At 39.9% G+C, this 27,105-nt stretch overlaps 1 protein-coding gene across 7 annotated transcripts in view; it reads right to left on the bottom strand.

Moving 5' to 3' along the window:
* BLTP1 (bridge-like lipid transfer protein family member 1) overlaps positions 1–27,105 on the bottom strand; it is a 245,235-nt gene that overhangs the window by 30,855 nt on the left and 187,275 nt on the right. For 4 of the 7 annotated variants that reach the window (XM_090036587.1, XM_090036588.1, XM_090036589.1 and 1 more), the window contains 11 exons: positions 26,019–26,245; positions 24,923–25,053; positions 22,650–22,773; positions 21,225–21,334; positions 18,868–18,958; positions 17,672–17,734; positions 15,665–15,909; positions 8,625–8,840; positions 7,111–7,291; positions 4,934–5,126; positions 7–168 (listed from right to left, as the gene is read on the bottom strand). In XM_090036587.1, the coding sequence (XP_089892713.1) occupies positions 7–168; positions 4,934–5,126; positions 7,111–7,291; positions 8,625–8,840; positions 15,665–15,909; positions 17,672–17,734; positions 18,868–18,958; positions 21,225–21,334; positions 22,650–22,773; positions 24,923–25,053; positions 26,019–26,245 (1,743 nt within the window). The remainder of the gene's footprint in view (positions 1–6; positions 169–4,933; positions 5,127–7,110; positions 7,292–8,624; positions 8,841–15,664; positions 15,910–17,671; positions 17,735–18,867; positions 18,959–21,224; positions 21,335–22,649; positions 22,774–24,922; positions 25,054–26,018; positions 26,246–27,105) is intronic. The other 3 variants (XM_090036590.1, XM_090036591.1, XM_090036592.1) reach the window with 2 other exon arrangements.

Here is a 27,105-nt window from a genome sequence, read left to right as displayed (position 1 = left end):
TGTTACCTGTGTAGTTCCTTTCTATTGGTGTAATAGGAATGGTTTCAAGAGCCTTCTCTAGGAAGTCCAGTAGGCAGGGGCTAATCACCATTTCCTCAGGCAAGGACTGGAGTGCAACCCATGCATACAGTTTAGCAGTCTTTACTCCACCACTTCCCTTCCCTTTGGCTGCAACATTTAGAACAAATTTGTCTAGTGGAATTAAATTTCGCTGGATGCAAGTATAAGGCAGAGATATTTCAAAACAGTTAGACAAAATAACTTGCATCAGAAAAAAGCCACTAAGAAAATCAGCTAGAAAGAAAAAAGCATATGGGTTTCATTAAGAAATGTGTGTGAATAAGATATAGAATACATTTCAGAAAGTAACATTTTGTCTACTTATTCTTGGTTTCAATTCTTTTCTTACACACCCAGCTCTGGACTTAATACAGTCATTGAAGTCAGCAATACAAAACTTTTCCAAAAGACAAAAGAAAAGTTGCCACAATGTACCTGATGCCTATAGTTTTCCATACAGTTAAAAAGGAAAATTAAAATGACTTGAAAACTTTGATGCAGTTTTGGGAGAAAAAAAATATTGCTTTCAATTGAGAAAAATCCCCAATCGTTTAAAGGTTAAAAGCAAAACCTATATCACCCAAGTAATAAAATCATAATTTTGAAACAGGATATCCTATCAGCAGTTGATAATATCCAAGCTTGGAGGTACCTGAAGCATACATTTATATGAAATAAGAAGATAATTATGATGTCATAGGGATAACGGAGACCTGGTGGGACTCCACCCGTGACTGGACCACGGGTATAGATGGCTATACCCTGTACAGGAGGGATCATGTAAATAAAAGGGGCGGGGGTGTAGCTTTCTACATTAAGGAAAGCTATGCGTCCCCGCAAGCTGATATTGGCGACCAGGGTGGGTGACTGGAGACCCTCTGGGTTAAAATCTGTGGGGAACATGGCACAGGGGACACAACAGTGGGAGTCTACTACAGACCTTCCACCCAAAGTCAAGAGCTTGACCAGGAGTTTGCCTGGGAACTGGCCGAGGCCGCATGGCCATGGTTGTCATGGGTGACTTCAATTACCCAGACATCTTGTGGGAGGATCACTCAGCAAAATCCGAGTGGTTGCAAAGCTTCCTCTCATGCGTGGATGACCTCTACCTGACTCAAGAAGTCTATGGGCCAATGAGAGGTAAAGTGCTGCTTAACCTGGTACTGGCTCCTGGGGATGACCTAATCGGTGACCTAGTGATCAATGGGAAGCTGGGTGACAGCGACCACAAGCTGATCAACATCACCATCCACCATAAAGCTGGCAAGTCAGTCAGCAACACAGAAGTCCTTGACTTCAGAAAAGCTGACTTTGACAAGCTCAGGAGGCTTGTCAGTGAGGCTCTAAGGGACCACAACCCCAGGGAGAGGGGAGTTCAAGAAGAGTGGTTGCTCCTCAAGGGAGAAATCCTCAATGCACAAGCTAAGTCTATTCCATCTCGGAGGAAAGGCAGCAAAAGTGCACACCAGCCCCCCTGGCTCTCCAGGGATCTAGCAGACCTCCTGAGGATAAGAAAGGATGGAGGATGGGATTCACCTCCAAGGAGGATTATTCTGCACTGGGTCTCTCCTGCAGGGAGCAAACCAGGAAAGCCAAGGCTGCAACTGAACTCCAACTAGCTTCGAGCATCAAGGACAATATAAAGTCCTTTTTCAGATATGTGGGGACCCGGAGGAAAAGCAAGGGCAACACTGGACCCCTGCTGAACCAGATGGGGCAACTGGCAACTGACACCCAGGAAAGAGCCAACCTATTAAATAGGTACTTTGCATCCGCCTTTCATCAGTCCCATGGGACGCCTATGCCCACTATGGGACAGGGTGATCCGGGTGAGGGAGATCCCCTGCCTCGTGAAGGAACACCTTGAGAAGCTGGATACCTTCAAGTCAGCTGGCCCTGACAATCTATACCTCAAGGTACTCAAGGAGCTGGCGAGCGTCATAGCCCAGCCCCTGGCATGGATCTCTGAAAACTCCTGGCGCTCTGGTGTAGTGCCTGAAGACTGGAAGAAGGCCAATGTGGTGCCCATCTTCAAGAAAGGGAGGAAAATGGATCTGGCTAACTATCAGTCTGACTTCTATCCTGGGGAAGACCTTTAAAAAGTTTATTAAAAAGAGGCCATCCTTAATGGACTGGCTGATGCCAACATCCTAAGGGATAGCCAGCATGGATTTGTTGCGGGTAGGTCTTGCTTGACCAATCTCATTTCCTTCTACCACCAGGTGACCTATCACGTGGACAAGGGAGAAGAGATTGATGTCATATATCCTGACTTCAAAAAAGCCTTCGATCTGGTATCCCATGATCACCTCTTGGCAAAACTGGCCAATTGTGGCCTTGGGTCCACCATGATCCGCTGGCTGGGAAATTGGCTCCATGGTCACACGCAGAGGGTAGTAAGTGGTGGAAGTCAATCATCATGGTGTCCTGTGACCATTGGGGTCCCCCAAGGCTCTGTCCTTGGACCCATATTGTTCAACATCTTCATTAATGGTATGGACGTTGGAGTCAGAAGCGGACTGGCTAAGTTTGCTGACGACACCAAACTTTGGGACAAAGCATCCACACCTGAGGATAGGCAGGTGATCCAGGCTGCCCTGGACAGGCTCAGCAATGGGTGGACGAGAACCTGATGGTGTTCAACACCAAAAAATGCAAGGTTCTCCACCTTGGGACGAAAAACCTGTAGCATCCTTATAGGCTCAGCAGTGCTATGCTGGCTAGCGCTACGGAAGAAAGAGACTTGGAAGTCATCATTGACCACAAGATGAACATGAGCCTGCAATGCGATGCTGCAGCTAGTAAAGCGAACAAAATGCTGGCTCGCATCCATAGATGCTTCTCAAGCAAATCCCAGGACTTCATTTTCCCCTTGTACTCGGCCTTGGTGAGGCCACAGCTGGAGTACCGCATCCAGTTTTGGGCTCCACAATTCAAAAAGAATGTGGAGAAGCTCGAGAGAGTCCAGAGGAGAGCCATGCGCATGATCAGAGGTCAGGAAAACAGACCTTACGACGATGAGGTTCTTTAGCCTGGAAAAATGCAGGCTCAGGGATGATCTGATGGCCATCTATAAATGTATAGGTGACCACCAGTATCTGGGGGAACGCTTGTTCACCAGAGTGCCAAGGGATGATGAGGTCAAACGGTCATAAACTACTACAAGACCGTTTCAGGCTGGACATAAGGAAGAATTTCTTTACTGTCCGAGCCCCCAAGGTCTGGAACAGCCTGCCATTGGAGGTGGTTCAAGCACCTACACTGAACACCGTCAAAAGCAAACTGGATGCTTATCTTGCTGGGATCCTGTGATCCCAGCTGACTTCCTGCCCTTTGGGCAGGGGGCTGGACTCGATGATCTTCCGAGGTCCCTTCCAGCCCTAATGTCTATGAAATCCATGATTATCTTTCAAATCCATGGAAAAAATCTGCACTTTTTAATCTGTGCAAGCTAAAATGAGAAAATATATTAACCTTAGTAAACTTTGGCGTGATCATGTATGTAAGCTATTAATATCAACACAGTTATTTTCTTCATCAATATAGTCAATTAAAACCAGCAGAGATGAAAAAGCAGTTACTCAATTGGAATTCACTGTCATATAATCAATGGCCATTTGAACACAAGTCAAAATATAACATTAGGGCTAGATAGGATTTCTACAAGCAAGATTTAACGTCAAATAAAGGATTAAGATAGAGCCTCACAATCACTCTTTGTTCATCTTAATTCAGTTCCCAAGTTACTTGGCAGTGAACATTAATGCTATGCAATCTATTTGTGGCTAGTGCTAATGGCCATCTAGAGTAGTCTCCCTCTCCACATAAAATAACAGGAAGTATTTTTTTTTAAATCTTACTCAAATAGCAGGATCAGAAGGTGTCTAATAAGGGGCAAAAGTACTACTATGACTGTCAACATTAGTTTTAGAGGGACACATATATGTGGAAGTGGCAGAAAAGAAAATGGGATATATTTGGGTAAGAACTGAAGAGTAAAGAATTGTGAGCAAGCTTGAAAGGAGAGACACAACATACAGCAGAGGCTGATGGAGGCCAAAAATATTTTGCAAATACTCAGACCCAGAAAAAAGAAGGGTGATGGAAGGAAATAGTAAAAACCTTGTAAAATGAAGAAAATATTTCAATTCACTGCTCTCTCAGAATTTGAACCTACTTATAGAAGCCTTTTTTAATTATTACATTTCAATTTAACTGAATTTTGGCACTGATTAATAATGTGCTCTGAAGGAGAGAAAAGTGAATCCCACAGAAGATGGAAATTAAATCTAGGTACCTCTCGATCTGATATGGCATCCTTCAAGCTACAGACTCTAACTGAAAACAGAAATTTTTTTACTTATTATTAAATTTTAATTTATGACAGTTTTGAATAAATTAGTCTGATATTTTAACTTGTCTATCCCGTCAACTGCTTGTCACCATGGTAAGGAACCTAATTTAAGGAACCATTCTTCAAAGAAGTACTTTCAATACAAAAACAAGACAATAATGATAAACAGGTTACATTCTTGAAAGGATGCAACAGAGGAACTGGTGAGTAACCTGAACGGCATAGATTTAATACCTATTGTTTTTAAGTTCTCAATGCTAATAATGTTTTTTAACAGAGTTTTACCTCCACCACCAAGTCTTATGTTGTTAAAAGAAGAGGTGGAAAAAGTATGGCTAGTCCTTACTGTGATCCACTATGATTGACAGACATGCTAAGAGCCACTTGACAGGAGATCTCTAAAAAGGTAGCTTTGAGAGGTTCAATTAACATACTGCACAGATCTAAAGCTAGTAAATTATATGAAGGAATAAAAAAAGAGATAAAGTTACAGTTTAAGAGGGTAATCTCTACAAGTACCTGATGGGATGGGTGGGGGTTGGGGAGGAAGTAAGGTGTTAGTCTTGCTGTGGGTAGTACTAGATAAAGGAGGAGATGTGGCAGTATCTTTCATACCATACAGCTTGGACTCTTTGGAAAGAGTTCTTGGCAAAGAGGATCCTCGAGAGGTATTTGGAGATTCAGTCTTTAAAGTCTTAGAGTTGTAGTGTAACTGAAACCCAAACAAACAAATTCAATTACTGTCACAAAAAGTAGCAGATCCTTTAGTATTTGCAGAGCATTCAATTGTCTCCAGACATTTTTGCATTTTTTAAATTATAAAATCATTCAAAATGTATAAAACAAATTGGAATGAACCAATGAATTTCATTTACAAAGATGTATAACTTTTTACAAGAAAAATAGTGATACTTGACAACACACAAACCAGAACTGAATCCAAGCAAAGGAAGAAATGCTCATTAAGTACATGGCTGCATAGTGCACACATTACAGGGTTGCTACTCTGTCTGGTGATACTTTTAATGACCTGTGTTTCCCTCTATGTGGCTCTAAAGACAATCCAAAGCTATACAGACATGCACAAATCACTTACCTCTCCTTTTAAAGAAACTTAAATGGTTCAGTTTAGGCATGAGCACCCTATAGATTTGGATAAATAGGATTCATCCTTTCCCCGTAGATGGTATTACTATGCAAAGCAAAAACTGCAAATGATACTTGAGCATCCCTACATTTGCTTAAAAGTTACTATAGCAAGCTGTTTCATGATTGGAATAACTAAATATTTCTTGACATCCTTGGTCAAATCAGCACCAGAAACCTCCACATCTTAAAGACTTAGTGCAAGTCTTTACAAATATAAAATGAATTAAAAATCATTACTTCTTTTATCTATGCCTGATATTTTGGCATTCCTAAGCTGAGTTGCATATGACTTGCATGTAACACTGAAGTTTTTTTGTTTTTACTGTTGATGTGTTTGCTCATATGTACAGAGAGTTTTGCTGCTCTTTACTGGGTGTACCTCCCAACACAGTCTTCAATACACAACATCAGATACAAAGAGGGATTGCACACATTAGCTCTATTCTTGAAGAGTTGTCATGAAAAAAGTGACCTTCACAGCAACATTAAGTACCACATCAAGCCAGGAGGACTGCATTTACCTTGTGGAACACATTTAACCACCCTGTATTCACCGAATGGGAAAAGTGGGAGTTGCACTTCCATTAGTAACACATGCAATGAACCGATTTCCCATGATATGCAAGTACATATCATGCACACCATCTCTCAAAGCAGGGAAGCATCCAAACCAAATATCTTATTTTAACCCAAACATTTTCATGGAACTAAACGGCTTATTTAGTGTAATTTCAAGAAATAACTAAACAAAAATGAAACATTTTCCCATGTTACACCTACAAATATTTTTAAAGAAAGAGAAGCTGGAGCCTACCTACTGCCAGCCTCAGGCCAGGGTGGCTTGTACTGTGAGGGTAGGGGCACAAATCGGAGGAGTGCAGGGAAGACCGTGGTGGGAGGGCCTAAAGGAGACCATGTGGTGGAAGGGGAGAATGCAGGGGATATTGCATAGTGGGAGTGCCAGAGGGAGACTGTGCAGCAGGAAGAGGAGCATGCTCGGCTCAAAGCTTTCACCGATGCTCTGGCCCTGGCCCTGGCCCAGGTAGGCAGAAGCAAGTGCCACTGACTGCTCCAGAGCTACCACAGAAGGTAAGTGGCAGGGAGGGCAGGGTTGAGAAGGCAGTGCAGAAGGGTAAGAGCCACGAGTCTAGCTACATGCCCTTCCATCATTGCTTTCCCTGCCATAGCAGTGGGAGGCATGAATTTAAGACAGCCCCTCAATAATTAGATTATATACAGGGAAAATTATAAGAAATGTTTGATTTTCCATGCTTTAAATCTAATTATTGGGGGGCTGTCTTAAAATTTGACATCATTTTGGATTTAGGTAAATACAGTACTTTTTAAAGTCTATTAAAAACACAGCTTATATCAGCTACATGCATTGCTCCCTTTATACATGAACAATTTGAGCCATACATAATTAAACTAAAATAATAAAAATATATCATCTAAATTTAGATCTAAAGAAAATTATGTATTTGCTTGTAATAGTTCTTAGTTGAAGAGAAAAAATAGTTTCTAGTCCCACAATACTTTATTTTTACCTTTACATCCACACCAGGAATGTAAAATACTGTAGTTTCCAGATCACTAGACTTTGTCTGCAGAGATGATGGCACCTTTTTTCCAGCAAGCAAGTGAGTAGTAGATGCATAGTTTGTTTGAAACTTCTTCTTTTTTGAAGGAGACTCCTGGTCTAAACTTCTGGAACTCCGATCATAGCTCCTACAAACAAACAGCAATTCACAACATGTCTTTATACAGATCTAATACTGTATTAACAAGTACGTTTTTCACTGTTTAAAAAGGGTGGAGTCCTTTATAAAAAAAACAACCCAATAATATCAAGTTGCATATTTGATACATTTCTAAACTTTTCATGTACTCCTTATCATAGTGTAGTGAGTTTGGGGTTATTGCTTCGCTCAAACAGTCTTTAAATGTCACACAGTTCTTTATTATCTGGGCACACGTGCCTCTCAGGAACACCAGAACATAAATCAGAACTCAGTACTACAAATTTAGCATAGACCATACAGGGTGTACTCATGGTCTTGATTTATCTCCAGCCCCTGATGATTTGCTTCTGGCTTTCTGGTTCCCCTCTGCACTGCAGTCTTCCTTCTCAGGCTGCCTTTGACTCAGTTGTGCGACATGCTGCTGCTGCTGCTTCTGATCTTGCAGCCCTGGGTCTTCTCCCAGGCCCTGTGCCTCAGATTGACTCCCCTTCTCTGTTTCTCACTCTCTCTGAGTTCTCAGCTTGTAGTTCCCATTCTCTGGCTCCTTTCCCCAGAAGCCTAACTCTCCCTTTGTCCATCTCTCCAGCTGGTCACCCTGGGAGTCTCTCTCCTGGCTCCCTTTCCTGGGAGCTCTTCAGCTTCCTGTGGCCAGTAATTATCTTCTCAGCTGGCCTAGTCCTCCTATGCAGTCTGTAGTCAGTGCCTACTGCCTGCAGCTGGGCTGTAGCCCTTGCAAGCCTGCAGACTGCTACAGCTGAATGTGTGCAGTCTGCTGCGATCCTCTGTTAACCAGCCTGCTACACACAGACACTGACATCATCTTAAACACAAAAAAACTCTGGAATTCTTGAGTATCTGTGTGCAGATTTCCAAGTTATCTTTCAAATAGTACATTTAAATATTTCTTAGGAGAGTAAAAAGGGAATAAAGGAATCCATGTGCTTTGGAGACTTGCATTTCCATTCATAAACAACAGGTAAAAAATAAAGCAGTTCCACTCTGGTCTCTTGATATATGGCTAATTAAATTCAACCTCTTTTACAAGCAGGCATTTTTAATGTTCTCTGGAACAAAAATGTAAACTCAGTCACAATGGCATTCATTTAAATGCCATGGCAACCTTCAAGTGATGCTATCTGAAACCATAAAGTTAACAATTAACAGTTTCTGTGCTTTTCCAATAAGTCAATGCATAGTAATCAGTAAGCGTTATATGTTGTGGTGCACCGATTCATATGAATGGAATCATTATTCTGATTTATGCCTAAGTTACTGTCAATTACAAAAGTAGCATTACTGTCTCTCAACAGATTTCTTACCTTCTTAAACTAATGTCATCATGTTCTTGCTGAAGTGTTGTTGGGTGCAATACACATTTTCCACAATCAATTTCAACTCTAATATCAAGTTCAAAGTCAATATTTCTTTCTGTTGTTGTGCCAGTCACATTCCTGTTGGCAGGAGCTGTTGGCCAGCGTTCAGTAAACAGCTGATGAACTGCAGCAAACCCTGTTGCTTTCTTACGAGAGGTATTCCTGAACAAACAACCACCGCATATTAAATATTAGCGCTGTAACAACTTCTAACATTACCAAATAGTGCATTTGCAGACAACTTAGCTACTCCATATGTGGAATACTTTAAGAAGTTTTCTATAAGAGGTACCATTTGGTAAACTTCCAGAGGTGCACAGCGACATAGCAGCTCACCCCCTTCAAATTATCACTAAATATTTACTGTCTGCTAAATCCGATTGGGCCCCTGTTGTGCTGTCCACTGTATAAGCAAATATAGACGTGGTCCTACAACCTAAAGATAGCAAGTAAACCAGAAGTAAGGACAGACTTACATTTGCACCATTTCAGAAAGTGGGGCAACTTACTTCCTCAGTATCATGTGTCACCTGATTCAGTGCGATTATCTGCCCATTCCTGTCACTCAGTAAAGTAAATTAAACAACAATAATTTCCACATATGTACACTAGCTGTATTGCAAATCAGCAGTAAATTATTACATCTGAGCTTCACCTATTTCAGGACAATAGTAGAGATATACAAACAAAATCAGATGTAGTTTTCTAAGTCCCCATGCCCTCCAAAGGGGTGTAACTGTTTTGTTTGTCCATATACAAGAGGTAGGGTCGAAGAATGCATAACAAAACATGTATACTTGCATGCACGTGTGTATCATTGCTAAAGATGCATTGTTTAATATTATGCCGATACAGATATATACCAAAAGTGTTCTGCTAAGACAGCAGCTGTTAGATCAGTGATTCTCAACAAGGGGGTTGGTATTAGGGATTTGAAAGGTTAAATGGTTAAACTATCATTATATTTATACTGTTAATACATTATAATTAACATTTTAAAACAGATTATGTTGTGTGAATTATTAAACGGTTTACCAGTGCTACTTTTCCAGACCACCCTTCCCTGAGGCAGGTCAGCTTGCATTTGCATACCTCCTGCCCCTTCCACCAGCTCCTGTAGCTGTATAAATTGAAGTGCTGGGCCCGGCATAGGAAGAGGAGGTGGTAAAGCTGAGCGAAGCCAGCTGTCTCCCCAGAGAAGGAGAGGAAGGGAAGGGGAGGCAGGGCAGGGTGCGATGGCCAGCAACAGGAGTGCCACTTGCTGCCTGTACGTCTCACCTTATGGCAAGCAGAACAGGTGTTGGCTATTCCCATAGATGTGTCATCAGTTACATGGTTAACTGATATAATTAGAAAAGTTTAAACAGCTATTATTTTAAATGATATTACAACCCTACTTGGGATGCTGTGCCAGTCTTTGAAAGGTGCAATCAGGAGAGGAGATTAGTGTAGGCTCTTCCCTTCCAGCTGCTCCACCTTCCCCCACGCACCGCAGCACAGGCTCTTCCCTGCTGGCTGCTCTTTGTCCCTCCCAACCCACCTTCAAGAAGGTAAGCACTATAATAGTTAAATTAGTTTTCTTGAATGGGATGCTGCTCAATTCACAGAAGTTATGAAGGGGTACCTCAAGTTTAAAAAAGGTTGAAAACCACTGTGTTAGATAAATGTCAGATTCACAAAAAATAATTATTCACCTTTGGTTATAAAACATCTCCCAAATACTTGTCATCTTATTTATTTCTTCTTCTAATATTTGAATCAGACAAAAGCTTTCAACAGCTGTCATTAAATAAAAACTCCAAGATCTGCATGTGGCAGCTCTACCCAGGCCTGTGCCCTTTCAGCCTTTGTAAATATGGTAATTAGTCCATCCATAATGGAAGCACCCCTTGTTTTTTCCACACCTTGCAGTCAGTAACTAGAGATCTAGCTAATAGCTATTAAGAAAATTAAAAGAACCTCTTCCTTTCAACCCAGTAAAACCCCACCTAAAAGTCCAATGATACAATTTAGACAAATTTAGAGAGAGAGGTTGGAAGAAAAGGTCAACGAAAAAGAAAAATCACATTGACATGTTTGGGTACCAAGGAAAAAGGAAATTTTAATACAGACTTATCAAATCCTCAACTATTCCTTACTCTTGATTCTAATTTCAGTAAGAGTTTTAATTCAGTGCCTGGCTCTATCTTCCTAGGAGTTGAAATCTGGATACATGAAACAACTCTAAAATGGGAAAAGGCACGCAACAAGGATGCCTCAGATCATCAAGGTCCCAAAGTCTCTTTCATGTCTTCAATTGTTGCTATGGTTAAAGAAAATAGACAGAAATATTCTACTTCTGAACAACTTAACAGTGATCAAGAAGAAATAAATCTGTGATTGAAAAAGCAACCTAGAAGCACATGATATTTAATTAAATGCAATATTTGGAAAAATTAATAAAAACATTTTTAAAAGTAGATCTAAAAACCAAAAACTCTGAATAGTGGGAATTTTAATTACAGTTGATGAATTGACAGAGTCAGTCTCTGAATAAAACAAACTTCTATTTTTTTTAATCAAGCATAGCTCTATTAGAACCAGAAACAAGGCATGGAGAGCTCAAAATATTTTACAATTTAACTTTTAAATAATAATAGCATGTGGTTTAAAGACTAGAATTAGTGGCACCAATACCCATGATAATGGAGACGTAAACGGGGAATTCTTCCAGAATCCCAATGGAATAAGTCATCAAATGAAGGAAGGTGATGCTTCCCAAAATTTATTGCAAAAACAAACGTAGAATATTTAACAGATGGACTGAAAAGTCCCATCTACATGTTACCAGTATTGTGCACTTACTTGTTAATTGTGCAATTACCTGAAACCAGCTACACATGCAAAGTACCTATCATGCCATAAAAAGGTCCAACCCAGCTATAAAGTTAGACCTCGAAAATATGAATTAGCTTTATAGCTGGTTGGTGTCCAGCTTTAAAAAGCACATATAGCAAGGTCTCCCCACCGCAAGGGTGCACTGTGCCCAGCTGGGGTTGGGAGTCTTGCAACTGAGGTTTCATGTACCCCGCAAACTAGGAGACCATGAAAGCTGGGATCTCCCAGCCATGGGGGTTTCCTCAAACCTCCGGGCTTAGGGGGATCAGGGCAGCCATGTCTCCCATCCCCAGAGGTATGTGGGGCATCTCCATGGCTAGGAGCTCCTAGCCTTGGGAGCTTGGCTTCTTGCTGGTGCAGGGGGAGCCCAACTGTGGCAGGCAGAGAAGGCAGGCAGTGCATGCAGGAAGAGCCATGCACATGGCACAGCAGGAGGTGCATTGGTGGCCTACACCATGGTTTGCAAGTACTGCTCAAAGGTCGACTCCTTAACAGAAAACTTGGGGAATACAATCCAAAAATGATTGATTGTACTGGCTTCCAAAAGTTCAGGAAGTTTAAAAGAAGAGAAGTGACAGAAAAAGAAATGGTATCAAATGAGGGAAGAGCTGGTAGCTACACGGCAAAATAAAGTTAAATCAACCTTTTTTGGGCAGATTATAGCTAGGGCCCTACCAAATTCATGGCAGAAGTGGGCTGCACTGCAGCTCCTTTAATCTTGTAGGTTCCCCCACACAGACCCCCAGCGGGCCCCACTTGTGGCCCGCTTCTGACATGTGGGGAGGCAAACATGGCGGTTTTAAATATGGTGCTCTTGTTGCCTTCTGTCACTGGTTGGCCAACGGGCCACAGCAGCCCCCTGCTTGCTGCTGACCATCAGGGAGGCAAAAATGGTGCCATGTTTTCACTTCCCTGCAAATCAGGAGTAAGTTGCAAGTGGGGTCCCTCCACCAATCAGCAGGGGAGGGCGTGCAAGGGAACCTGCAAGGTAAGGGAGACTCAGAGCAGCATTTTCTGCCATGAATTTGGTAGGGCCCTTATTATAGGCAAAGGGACATAAAATTTTAGCTTAATCCCCAATGCTCATATTCCTGAAGAAACACTAGTTTCATTTAAAATATACAAAACAAGTTTAACAACACACTCACAGCTGGTGAGGGAAATGATGGCTGCTTGCTGAAGGAATTAGCTGTTAAATCACAAACAGATTATTACCTAAATCTTTTAATCTGAAGTAATGTATTCTGACGGAAATGGAAACGCCCCCAGCCTCAACTTTCTTCCTCCAGAAATCTTCAAGGAATTCATTGATTGGTGATGTCCAATTTTGACAAAAAAACTGTCTATAATTATTTTAGAAGGCATTTATCCTAACACTGGAACAAAAATAGTAGTCCATATCTAAAAAAAAAAATGGTGATAAGAGATCCTGCAGCATACTGTCTTATCAGCCTTACACATATTCCAGGCAAAATATTTGGGAGATGCTGTCATATCTACAAACATGGATTTCTGAAAATAACATTCTGTGAAAAGAGCAGGCCAATTTCAGTGAAGGCTATTTTATATGGACCACTGTTTAGTGCTGTATTATTTGGCATCCAAATAGGTAAAAAGCTAAAATTATTTATATGTAGACATCATCGATATAAAGGGAGGTTTAGGACATCATCGGTTGATTAAAATAATGGAAGAAACTGGTAGTGACATCAATGGATAAAGCTCTCCTACAGTTAATCATTGCTTACGATTCTAATACAGCCTCTTGGGTATATTATGGGATCAGCAGTGCTCTGGCCAGTAGTTTTCCAGCTAAGGGGTACAACAAAGATGCCTGCTTTCTCCACTACTTTTTAATCTATTCCTGAATGATCAAAACCAGGGCTGTGTAAGTAGTGGCCCGAGATGGGTATATTATGCAACCCCTGAACTCTCACCCAGCTGTTCTCACCCCGGTCCTGTCATTGTTCCAGCTGCTATTAAAGCTGGAGTCTCCAGGCTCCCCTTTTATCCTCCAGCTACTGCTTCCTACCTTTGCCCCAAGAGACTGGGCCATGTACCAATGTAGGGAGCTGCAAGTGAGTTCAGGGCCATGTCTGGATGGGGTGCAGGGATCGTATCAGTGTGGGGCGGGCACATATTACAAAGAGATGTTGTGCAGTGCAGAGGTGAGGGAGTGCCCCAGTGCATACATGGGTGTGCTGTGCAAGGGAGTATCCATGTCACTTCTGGACAGTAGCGTCTCAGAAGTTGGACAGCTCTAATCCAAAACATGTGCTAACAAGGAATGGATTCCACTTACCCACTATATTGAATGGTTTTATCCCTGTCTCGCTTTAGGCAACTGACACACTATTAATATCAAAACCCCAGAAAGGCATCCAAAGGTTATTAAATACTTTAAAACAGTACTCTCTCTCAAATAGCTTGAAAATCAGTACTGCTAAATTTGAGGCACTGTTATTCTGGGAATGAAAGCTGGAAGTGAGATTTGTGTTTTCTTGTTTGTTTTTTTTAAATACCTTGGAATCTAATTTCAAGCAATTTCTGATCTGGAAAAGCACACTGAAAATGTAAGCTTTAAAGCTAAATGGGCCTTAGATGAAGCTTCAGTCTTTTACAATAAGACAAGTAAAATGTGGTATTGGCAGCACTAAGGCAGAGTCCATTTTATTGTATGGAGTAGAACTATGGTGATCTAATGGCTCAATCAAAAATAGAAAAACATTCTAATGACTTTAAGGTGGCTTTTATACTTAATTATATGATGGGGGCAGGTGGCAGGGCAGGGGAGGAAAGCAGGCACAAGCAATCTGAAAAGGAGCTGCTTAATGTGAACACTTAAGCACAATTAAGAATTCAAATTATTGGATTAAAAAAAAAGGAAAAAAAAAATCAGATCTTGTACTCCTATCAATTACCCTAAGAAATGCATTATTAGAAGCCCCTCTTTATCCAATTAAACCTTTACATGAATGGTTTAACATATATTCTTGTGCAGACAGCTGGCCTGAGAAACATGCTGTCAGTCACTGACTTTATTTCCCCTAAAGTTAGATCTTGTTTTAAATAAACAGGCCAACATACAGAAGGATATGTAGGCAGTGAGATTTTATGGACTTTTCTCTCTTTTTGAGATTAATAAAACACTCCTTTGGTTCAGAAATCTATGTACCTGAAGTACAAAACTGCAAGCAATGAGAGGTCATTACTAGACTGAGATTCACTAATGAAAACTGGCAATTGTAGGGTACCTGTAGATGTACCCAGAGTCTCCTCTGATGTGCTGTAATTATAGCACATTGAAGCAGACTCGATTAATTGAGTCTGCTGGAGCATGCTAACTAGGGTGCTCCAGTCAGCCTCCTCATCTCGTCTATCACTGTGCTTCAAAATGGTGACGGGAGCTCATTTGACAAACTCTCAGAGCCACTCTAATTAAAATGCTCTCCTCCACCCCTAGAGCATATGTAAAAACTCCTGTTATGGGCAGATGGTGTTAAATCCCCATAAAGAACTATGATATGTTCTTAAATTAGATAAATTACTTAAATCACTATCAAGGGGCTTGTTCTTTTTTTGAAGTGGAAAATAGTAGAAAATTTGAACTACTGAGTTAATGACTAAAGCACAATTTGGCTCCTCTATAACAACTTACAGCCTTTCCTATACTTCCTAAGTATATTTTCATTACTTGTACAAAGATTAAGCACTAAAATCAAATAGAGTTTTCCTGTTTTGTTTTGTTTTTTAACTCTGCTAATATATATTGCTTAATTTTATCTATGTTTGTATCATCATACACTATGCTTTGATTCTATTGTAGAACTTGTAGAATCTGTATGTTTTTACCAATAACCATAAACGATATTGAATTGTATAAGTTACTGTTAATTTTACTATACTTTTTTAACAAAAGCCGTAAATAAAAGTGATCATAAAAAAAATACCTTCCCTCTTGGGGGCCTAGACTTATATCTACTAGAGGCCTGAACAGGCAAGATTTAGATCCTGGGTCAGTACCAGCTTTTCTAGTTCTAAAAATATCAACTTTTCAATATTTTCCTTTTTATAGCCCTCACAAAGATTGCATTTTATAAACTGCTTACTGTGGTTTCCTATAAAAATAAGGCTTCTCTCTCTCATGGTCATCATCCTTCTCAGAGTCTTCACTGGTTGAAGACAAGCTGTCATCCCGTCGTCCCTCTTCAGGCTGGAAGGGAATGCTTGGTGAGTAGACTACTGGAGTTTTGGGTGAATTGAAAACTGAGCATGATCCTTCACTAGGGGATGAGTAATGGGATGGACCATCAATGGTTACTGACAAAAGATCCAGTTCTGTCTCCTCTGGAAACTGATTGTAAAAAGACAAAAAGATATTAAATTTCACAGTTGCTGTGGGATTTTCAGTCATTAAGCATTAGTTAAAAAACTAAAAAAAACTAAAAAAAAAAAATGAAGAAACGTTTTAAAACCCCTTAAAACTCAGGTTCCTTATACTGAACAGACAGAAGTGTTGGATTTAGGAATGTGTGGAATGAAACACATAAAAGAAAAATGAGTAAGACTGGAGAACATTTACCATTGCGTTAGTAATGTGTTGAATTTATTAGCTAGATAATTAAACAGTATTGAGCTCTGATCAAAACTTCCATTATGACAGTCCAACAGTTTGAATGTAAACATTTCATTGAAGTAAAACAGGTTTTAAAAGCAAAAAATGCACAGAATGCAGAATGCAAAAATCACCATGATCATCTGTAAATTAGAGCAATATATAAAAGTCTGTTAGTGAAAGTACATGCAAAGTGCTAGCACAGAATGTACAGTATTACCGTATCTTGTAGTACTGTTCAGTTCTTTTTAAAATGTTGAATAAAACTGACTTGAATGATGGCAATTTCAGGGAAAATTTCTAGATGTGGCCTCCTAGATATGTTTTAGTGCACTTGGCATGAATAAACACCAACACATACAGGTAGGTGGATGATAAAGTCTTGTGAGCATTTGTGATATAGAACTGCATAGTGGTGTTTCAACATTCAAGATTAGAGTCTGAATTGAAATTCTTTGATAAATTTCATCCTACCTTCAGTAAGCTATTATCACTTAACCCTTCACTCTTTATTATCCATCAGTTTTTCCTAGCTAAAGAAAAGTGCTTAAAATTGATATAAAATGATTGGAAATGTTAAAATATTCCATATTAAAACATATAAAAAGAAATCAACCAAACATTCTACCTTTCATTTTTCCCCACTTTAGAAATTTGGTCATCTTGGCAGTGTTGGTGATCAATTAAACCAGTTCAATGTAAGACCTCTATAAAAAGAAGGGAAAAATTGGAAGGGAAAACATTAAATGGTTTTCTTTCAAAAAGTGTGGATTTTTTTTCTAAAGGATAGGAGTTTTTGTGTTTTGCTCTCATGTAGTATAGCTCAAGCATCCTTTTTTAAAAATAAGAGGGTTTTCATTTATTTTGCTTTATTTTTAAGTAGGCAACGATTTTGACAAATAAGTTACACTGCTTCATTTTCACAGTTCGTGTGACCGGACTCTGGAATACACTCCCAGTGGGGGTGGTACAGGCACCTACCCTGGAGATCTTCAAAAGGAGACTGGATGCACACTTGCTGGGTTTATAAGAAATAAAGAAAAAAATGATGCTTGTTAGCTTCACACCTCGCAGCTGTTTTGTATCAATGTTAATGCCTGCACTCTTCAGACATGCTGTAAAAAGGATGAAGATGTAATGTAGAGAACTCTGTGGCAACACTTGTCTTGTGAATCTAGATGGTTCAAAGCTTGCCTTGAGGTAGTTATGGTCAGGGCTTTGTGAAGGCTTTTGTTCGTTAATATACAAACATAACTTATTACTAACTTTACTAAAGCTGCAAATTCAAGGAATGAAATTGTGAGCAGACTTGGAGATTCATCAAAAATTATCTGTGTTCATCTACATCTTTTTCAATATTTAAATTTTCTTTAAATCTTTAAAAAATGGCATACATTCTGCTTTGAAATAGCTGAATTTGAAAGAGACAGGTAACTAAGAAGTAGCTTCCCAGGAGGTTAATTAGTTGTATGGTAAAATATATGCTTCTGCTTACAAGTACCTGAAAATACCCTTCCCTGGGACAGCTGGATTGTTGGGCATTCCCCAAAACTCTTTTATTCGACTTAATTAAAAATAAAAAGAAAAATATGAATTAAAACAACTAATAGAATCTGAACAATGTAAAACCAATATAAAGGTAACATTTACAGGAGAAAAAATACTGTAATAGAAGAAAGATCAACATTTTACTAGCGCTTGTTAAACAAATGTGTATGTGTCAAGAAAACTCTGAACCATTTTGCTTTTATTTTATTGATATTTAAATTGCCAAAACTGTGAGCACGGCAACCTACAAAATTACCATGCAACCATTGTAAACTCTAGTAAAAGTAGCAAAAAAGGCCTCTTTTTTTGCATGATGCCAATTTCTGAATAGCATGAAGGTATATACCCTTTTAACAATATAAATCAAATCTCACAAAAAATAAAATATTTTAATTTTTCAATGTTTCTATTGATGTATTCTCTCTCTCACAATCCATATTTTTTAATCCAAAACCAGCTGGTGAGAAGTGAGGTTGCATTATATGTGAGAAAAATTATGAAAATTTAGTAGCAGGGGAGTGATGACAGCATTAACTGCCAAAGTTCTGGGAGCCACTGCAATCAACACTGCCACCGCTCCCCTGCCACCAAATGTCTAGGCCCATGGAGAGCCCACCTGTACACAGTATAGCCCTGAGGCCCATGGAGAGCCCACCTGCATACAGTATAGCCCTGAGGCCACTACAAGACATCAGGCCCAGCACGTAGCTCTAGAGCTGGCATGCTGGGTTTGCCCAGCCCCAGACTTGCCGCACCAGATCCAACCAGCATGTGGCCCTGAACCTGGGACACTGAAGTCAGGGCTTCTGTTCAGACTCGGCATGTAGCCACAGATCTGATCCACGCACTCCATCCAGCACAAAAGGTAGCAACAGACTTGGAAGCAAGTTTGGCTCCCTAGCTGCTGCTACCTCAGTCAGAAAGGACTAATCTTTTCTCTTCTTCAGGTTGCCCTTCCAAAACCAAGTGCAGGCTGTATGTGAAAAAAATATGGTAACGTCTACAGAAAATATTTTAGGCAGAGTATTAAGACTGATAAGCAGTTTGATTTTTAAGTCTCTCTCAGGTATGTCTAAGATGTTTATCAGCATGGTTCTAATCATTAAAGCAAAGCACACTAATTATTATAGTATATAGGGTATATCTTACAGGGTCCTGTATGTTAAACGTTACTCTGGGTCCAGGAGATGCTGCATCTACACGGATTTCTGGGAGTTCTTCATTGTCTCCTAGTCGAGAGCTGAAAGAAGGACAAAAAAAACCCAAACATCTATTGAAGTTTTAAACTTAATGGAATCATGTACTTGTCCACAAACAGAATCATGAAATTGCAAACTCACTGCTAAAAAGGAATAAGGATGTAAGAAATATGAAAAAACTTGTGATTAACATTTTCTAAAAAAAATAGGTACTGGAGCAGTAAATAAGTATTTAAGACACAAGGGAAAAAATGATGAAAATGATATGTAGCAAATAGATTGCTGTTGGCTAATTTACTCTAAAATTTAAATATCTTTCTGGTTTTGTCCAGCAGGGGCTAAGAGGTAAAAATTACAGGTAACAGGAAGTTATCAATTTGTGATGAGGACTGCAAATAAAACTGGAAGACTGAGTTGTTTTGTGATTGAGTAAAAAGACAAAATATTCTAATCTTATCTAAAGAGGAAATCTGCTATTCATTTTCATAGGTTTCATAGACATCAGTGCTGGAAGGGACCTCAGAAGATCGAGTCCAGCCCCCTGCCCCAGGGGCAGAAAGTAAGCTAGGGTCAAAGGATCCCAGTAAGATAAGAGTCCAAACGTTTCTTGAGAGAGTCCAGAGTAGGTACTTGGCTCCTTCTCTGGAGGGAGTCTATTCCAGGCCTTGGGGACTTGGACAGTAAAGAAGTTTTTCCTTATGTCCAGCCTAAAATGGTTTTGAAGGAATTTGTGACCACTGGACCTTGTCATCCAGTGGAGTGGTCTGGTGAACAGACATTCCCCCAGATCCTGATGCACACCTCTTATATACTTATAGGCTGTCACAAGGTCACCCCTGAGCCTTTTCAAACCCAATAGAAAAAAAATTCATTGGGTTTTGAGAGATCTTAAATATTTGATAGGCCCAACAAAAGAGTACATTACACAACACCATATTTGTTCAGTGATCTTTCTGGTAGAATCTTGAATCTCCTGAAGGTGATTTTATTAAAAAGGGAGAGGTAAGATGAGCTGGTGTTCAAATCTACATTGTTTCTGTCTACAGCAATGCTAACTAGATCAGAAGAAGCTTTAAACTTGCAAGAAAAGCAGCTGAGGAATTTATTTTGAATTATTTTGTTTAAAACCATTTCCAATTCTGAGATTGAAGAATTTGTTTTTTGCTCCGTTAGCAATTTTTAAAGGTTTAATTTACCCAATATTTTGAACCACTTTGTCTTTCCCTAACAGCAGTTATTAACAGCTAGAGAAGATCCTCAGAATTGTAAGAAATCCCTCCAGAACAGAACTTTGAAATCTGGTTCTAAGAGGTCCTGTGGAGTGAAACTTTTCCTCCTCAACTGATCTGCTCCTTGAGCACATTGAAAATCATACATGCTTATTTTACTATTTATCAAGTGTGCTACCTTTTACTCCTTGTAGTTTTGCTAGGCAAGTATAGCTTTCAGAGAATGAAATGGAGTCCGTTCTGCTTGTACATCATCTCAGTATGGTTATCCAAGCTTAAACTGTTGTTAATGATATGTGAACAAGACAGTTCCAGATTACATGGCAGACAAGCTAAAACCCACTTCTTCAGCCTTCTTAATTTCGTTGACAATTTCTGGTAAGACGCCATCTGCACACATTTACTTCTATGCTTTAGATTGAGAGCACAACAGAGTTTTCAGCTTTAAATATGGACTAGAAGGCAAACTACGGACCTTAGTAACTCTGTTAGGGAGGTCAGATTTGAACACTAAGAGCCATCCATATTGAGAAACTTGTAAGCAAACCTTTTGAAAAAGGTAAAGACACTCATCATCAGAGAGCATATGAATGAATACATATCTATAGTTTCAGGCAAGGTTCTTTGAATGCATGTGATATCTTATATTAGATCAACTGAGTAGTTGGAAAAAAGTTCTTGCAAGCTTTCGGATGCAGTCACCCTTCTTCAGGCATAGGGAGTCTCTGCTCTTCTGAGACTCCAAGGCCTCAGTTTTAGCTTCTTTCATTCCTTGGAGTCTTGTCTGCCTATGTCCTTAAACCAACATGGCTACAACCAAAAACCTATGTATCTATAGTTTCACTATAAAGCAATAGTTTCTTTGTAAAACAATTTTAGCTTTTGCCCATCTAAAACATTTTAAAAAGTGAGATTTATAAAAGAATCCCCACTCCATCTTTTCAAAAGATTGTCATGAATATTTTAAAGACACACAGCCACACACACGCACACCTACCCTTATTACAAATATACCCTATTCTAATTCTGTTCAAAATGTCATCATCCCAAATGTAGTCATTTGCTAAAATCACTGTACCTTGCTCTGTCCATTCTCTTTAGAGGCGGTCTTCCTGAGGCTGAAATACTCTTAGATCGGTTATAGCTGGGTTTGTAGCCCAGACCCCATTTGTCCTTCAGGGAAGCAGCCTAAACAAAAGCAAAATAAAATGTCAAGGCTAATAAATACTGCAACTTGTACATGCATGTGACAATGTAGAAAATAATTTACCAAAAAAAAAAAAAAAAAAAAAAAAGCATTTTACCCTGACATGCCAGTTTTGGGAGAAAAAAATTCTTTGATAAATAGGAGCTCAACACATCCCTTTGCAAGCGTTTGCTGTTACTTTCATTTTGACTTGTTGCTGAGGTATATGCCCACCTTTTACATTGCCTTCATATTGCTGTCAGGAAAACAGGATATTTTGAATAGTTCAGGATCCTCTTTGCCAAACAACTTCTCTCCGTGTGCTACTGCTGCAGTTGCAATCAGCAAAGGAGCATGAGTTGCCACCAGAATATTCCCAAGAAAAGTCCTTGCTTTAGAATGGAGCATAATACCTTTGTTCAGAACACCCTTCAGGAACACTGAAAATGTTATTTGTCCAGGTTTCACACCAGGGCTTGGTGCAACATTGCAGGTATTAGTCAGTGGTGGCACTGTTTGGTTTTGACATGGTTTCTGCTTTGCTGTTTCCTCTTGCTGTTGTTTTGGGGTTTTGTGGCCATGTCCAAATGAGTGCAGCCATGTGGTATGTGGCGCTGCAGACATATCTGTGGTGCCACATACTGCATGCATGTTCCATTGTTCTCTGTGCTTCGTAGGAGAAGTGCGGAGAAAAAAAAAGTGGAGCTGTGCACATGCCAGCAGCATGTGCTGCCCAAAGCCTGAGCCTGGCCATCCGGAGCCATGCTTTGCTGCTGGCCAGGCTCCGTGCAGCAGCTTCTCATTGTTGCAGCCCCAAGAGACCCTCAGAACCCAAGGTAAGGCTGCTGGGACCTACTCCACCTGGGATAACCTGCAGTGCAGCAGTGTACGCATAGCATGGGTGTTCCTTGGGGGCAACTACTGGCAGCACAAGGTGCACTGTCGCTAGTTGTCTCTGGGGAACCAAATGTCTAAGATGTCTGGACCCCGACTATGGGACTGTATCTCTGATTCATGAAAACGGATTATAAATCCTGAAATATGGTATTGTTTTTACCATAAATCTAATAAATTAAACAAGCAAACTTGAATATAACATTAAGGAGTTAAAAGATGGCACATCCAAAATTCTGGTTTTCCAGCTCCAATGATACAGGAGAAAAAAAAAAAAGTTTCTCCCAGAAAGAGAAATGGGACATCACTTGATATATCTAACCCTCTTTCTATCTTTATTTTTCTGTCTGTCATTTATGCATTTTTATTTAGCAGGTGGTGGAGAAATTTTCAAGTGCAGAAAAATGTTTTACAATTACTTACCCTCATGCTGGACCTGCGTAGTTTTTTACGAACATCACGGCGGATGTCATTCACAGCTACTGACTCTAATTGCTGATAGCGCTGAATTTCTTGGTTTATGGTTCCTTCACTTGCACCTAATTTTCTGGAGACAAATAAGGGTAGTAAATTTTCCCAAATGGATAACCAGTGAAGTTTCACAATATTTTCACTGTTTTCTTTATCAACAACACATCTATAGTTTCCAGTATGACAGTTCTGAAAGTTGTTCAAACAATTCTTTAATGAGTTAGTGACAGCTAGCTCATGAAAAAAAAAGTGACATACTTTTCCTATATAGGCTCAGAGGGACCATTGTCATTTTACTATGCAACTGTTCAAGTACAGTATTTTGTTTATATGGTCATTTTTTTTTAAAAAGATGCCTTCATTTTTAGCAGTCTACTACTCATCGTATTTAAGCAAGCAGGTTAAGAGTACTGGAGCAAAATACGATGCAACAAGATATCAAACAATGTTATGATGTTCATAGAGATGGAAGAGGATGATCTGATACAGAACAACTACTGGCGCATACAAGCTAAAGGCTCCTAAAAAGAACAAAAAAAAATCCTTTTTCTGTACTTAAAAAAACCCAACCCAGTAGGTGGGGAGACCACTTAAAAAACAGTGACAGGCAGGGGTGGAGGATTATTCCCAGAAGGAGGTGGCAGAAAGGTCTAAATGATTTTCAACATAAAAATCAGAAAGAAAAATCTCATCCTAGTACAAAAACGGTTTTGTGATGCTACAGTACATGAAGAGGGTATAAAAACGAAATCATCACATTCACATGGGACAAAGCACTTAGTGCCACATATCAGCTGTGAACATTTAAAGAGCTTGCATACAACTGGCTTACAGCTGATTGCTGCCAGCACTCAGGACAAATAAGCAACATCCATTCTCCTTTATTTGTTACCTGAGTCCATATTGTCTCACTTTTAAGAAATACTGCTCTAGACTTAAACATAACTAATGCTTTCACATCAAAGTTACACTTGATTCTTCCCACACTTTCAAATAAATTTAAATATTTTTCCTGTTTTATTGAATTATGCTACTGTGTATGAATTGCATTTTATATTACTATCCAAAAGCTATAAAATAGTTGATTTGAGAGGTTTGTTCCTCCTGCAATGAACAGTATCTTACTGCAGCTGAAAAGCAGTTTTATTTTAGTAAGTCAAAATCATACATTTACTAACAGAAGTAATGTAAACAATAGGGCTGTATAAAATTTCAGCAGTCGTTTCATTTCAGAGGTGTTTTGGGCTATTTCGGTGCCCGAAACACCAAATCTGAACCAAAACATAAGGCACAAAAACATCTCTGAAATGAAATGAGGTATCTGAAACGTTTCAGAAATGTTTTGGAAAAATTCGGAGTTTCAGAAATGCATGCTGCTGCCCTGCTACACGATTCTGCTCCACAGGGAGCAGAGATCCGTGCCAGGTGTCTCCTCACCACCGCTGCCCCGACAATGTGGGCAGTGCTGGTCACTGCTGCGCAACCTGGATCCACAGGGAGCAGAGATCTGGGATTGCATGGGGCAGGCAGCGGTGGCAAGGAGACCCCGGCACAGATATCTGCTCCCTGCAGAGCCGGTCACATGGCAAGGACCAGCAGACTGCTCACCACTCTACACTGCTTCCCTGCCCCATGACTCAGAGTGACAGGGATCACAGATCCGCGCAGTGGTCCCCTTGCCTTAACAGAAGAAAAGAGGCCCTCCCCACCGGACGAGCCACGCACAGCCCAGTCCTGCTCCCACTGGGGCCCTGCAGCCTCCAGCGCCAAGCCCCACCCGACTGGGTAAGGCTGTGCAAAGCTTCCCTTGCAGCCTGTTCAAAACAGATTCAGAGGAGATTCGGCGGAAACGAAATAGGACTGTGATCTGAAATACGGAAACGAATCACTGTCCTCCGAAATGGCCAAATCCGAAAGCGAATTGAAACAGCTGTTTTGCACAACCCTAATAAATAGTGACAGAAATATGGCTTGATGTTAATATGGGAGCTACTGATACAGTGATGCACAAGTACACAATGGGATTATGGGCTGCTTGAAATTGAGAAAAATATCCAGAGGATTTTTGTGGGCACTTATGCACTTGATCACCAATGCAGAAACCTTCCTCTACTGAAACTAAAAACAGAGAAAGACAAAAACCTAGATTCAGTCTGTTATTCTCAACACATTGAAGCAGGAAATATTTATTGGAAAAAAAAAAAGTCCAGACAAATCCAACTTACTTTAAGTCATCAATTACTTTTGCTTGTTCGTTGAGTTCTCTAATATCTACCAAACGTTTGACAAATTTTCTTCCTCGCTGCTCACCACCTTGGCTACTAGATGTTCCCTGTCGGCGATGATCAACACTTTCCTATTTAAAACAAATGTATTATTGCATTAGAGTCCATATCAAACCACACAAACTCTATTTTTAACCAGAGATGCAATGAATTTTGCACCTTAAAATCAAAGCATGGCATGCAAAGAATCAGTTTTTAGTTCAAAAGGCAGCCGATTTGTAGTTTTCCAGTGATCCAAGTCCCATTATTTGCTTAAAGATGTGTTTTAAGAGCTACATACATGTCCCCATGAACAAGACCTGCCCACTTTCATATGTGGACTGCTTAACTGGGAAGAGTCACACATCGCTGACCCCGACAGATATTCTACAGGAACAGAGTAACGATGGTGTTTGGGGCTCAGACCCAGCAGGTGATTTACAATCCGCTGCCCAAATGTAAGCTTGTGTACATCTCCACATAATGAACCTTCATCTGCTTTCTAAATAATAAACATCCATGTTAGCAGTTTAGGGTATTTTCCAGAGCAGGTAACAGGTACTTGCAAAATAGAACTGAAAATATTTAATATGAGACTAAAACAGAACTTAACATGAAAAACTGTGTTTTACTAACATAATTTTTTCCTAATTTGCTTGTAATGTTACTCACTTCCCAGCCTGCTAGGAGACAGCAACTAAAGCCAAAATTTTGAAGACTGGGTACCTAAAGTTAAAGACTTAAATCAGTACTTCAGCGTTTAACAGTAAAAGCCTGAAGGATCTGTGAATGATGAATACCTTGGAAAATTAGGCTCTCAATATGGAATTATAAGTCTAACCTAAAACTTTCACCTTTGATACTGCTGACTCGACTCAGTTTACAGTAAGGAATCGTTTGCTTTGCTTGTTTTGAATGCATAGGTTCAAGGCAAACTGATCTAGTATTTTCCCCTACCATACAAATCACCCAACAATAGGATCTCTGTCACATTTACATTAGGTTTGCCTAATTTTGCTAAATTAATTCAGAACTGTATTTTGATTGATCCACTTACTGCATGTATAGTGGGAGACATGGTATCAACCTCATCCTCATCTGACAGGTCAGCCATGTTTACAGAGTTGAGATCAGCAATGTCATCAACATCTTCTTCTCCCGTCAGTGTTGTGAGGGTGTTGCCCAGAGCATTTAGTCTTTTCCCAATGTTGGGATCCATGTGAACATCAATACCACACATCTTCCATAACACATTAAGTGTCCAGGTTCCAGCACTACTGCTTTCTATTTCAAAATACATAAATAATACAGCTGATTGACTCCCCTCATTCTGACACTGGATTTCATATCTGCTTCTGCAGCTTTGAAATATAGTTTGAATATCGTTAACATTTATTAAATGTATATTAAAGTTTCGCTAATTATGTACAAACATTAGAAAAACCTAATAAATGAAACAAAATAAAAGAGTTTTCCCAATGGATGAGAAGAAAACGAGAAACTGAATGGGATCATAGGAAAGCAGAACTGCAAGGGACCTCACAAGGTCATCCACGTCCAGCCTCCTGCTCAAGGCAAATCATCCATAACAAAACCATCCCAACCACATGTTTCTCCAAACTGCTCTTGAAAATTTCCAAGAATGGCGATTCCACAGTTTCTCTGGGTATCATGGTCAAGCACTGAAACATTCTCATAACCAAAACATTCTCCTAATTTCCAACATAAATATCTTTTGCTGTAGCTTGAGGCAATTGTTCCTAGTCCCGTCCCCAGTGGTCACAGAAAAGCCCATCTCCCTACTCTCTATAATCACCCTTCAAGTATTTGAACACCGGTATAAAATCTCCTCCCCCCCACCCCCCCCGCCGTCATCTCTTCTCCAGATTTCTCTCTCTCTCTGCCAGGTTCACTACACCAATAAAGGGATTCTAGGAACAGTGAAATCCAAAGGATTGGAATCTGAGTAAAGGATTCTGAACCATCTGCAAATTTGAAAAAAGTATAATGCATTAGGGGGGAATTAAAAGGGTGTACCTGAAGTACGTACTTTTGCATCATTCATTGCGCCTAGAAAATGGGTGAAATTATTAGCGAGTCAGAATTTTACATCCTTCATACAGGGAAACATTTTTTTTTTTTTT

The sequence above is a fragment of the Crocodylus siamensis genome, chromosome 2, assembly GCF_052110815.1.
Source record: "Crocodylus siamensis isolate JL-2025a chromosome 2, ASM5211081v1, whole genome shotgun sequence".
Lineage (NCBI taxonomy): Eukaryota > Metazoa > Chordata > Crocodylia > Crocodylidae > Crocodylus > Crocodylus siamensis.
The sequence above is the reverse complement of the archived record's forward strand: the minus strand, read 5'-3'. Positions and strand labels throughout refer to the sequence as shown.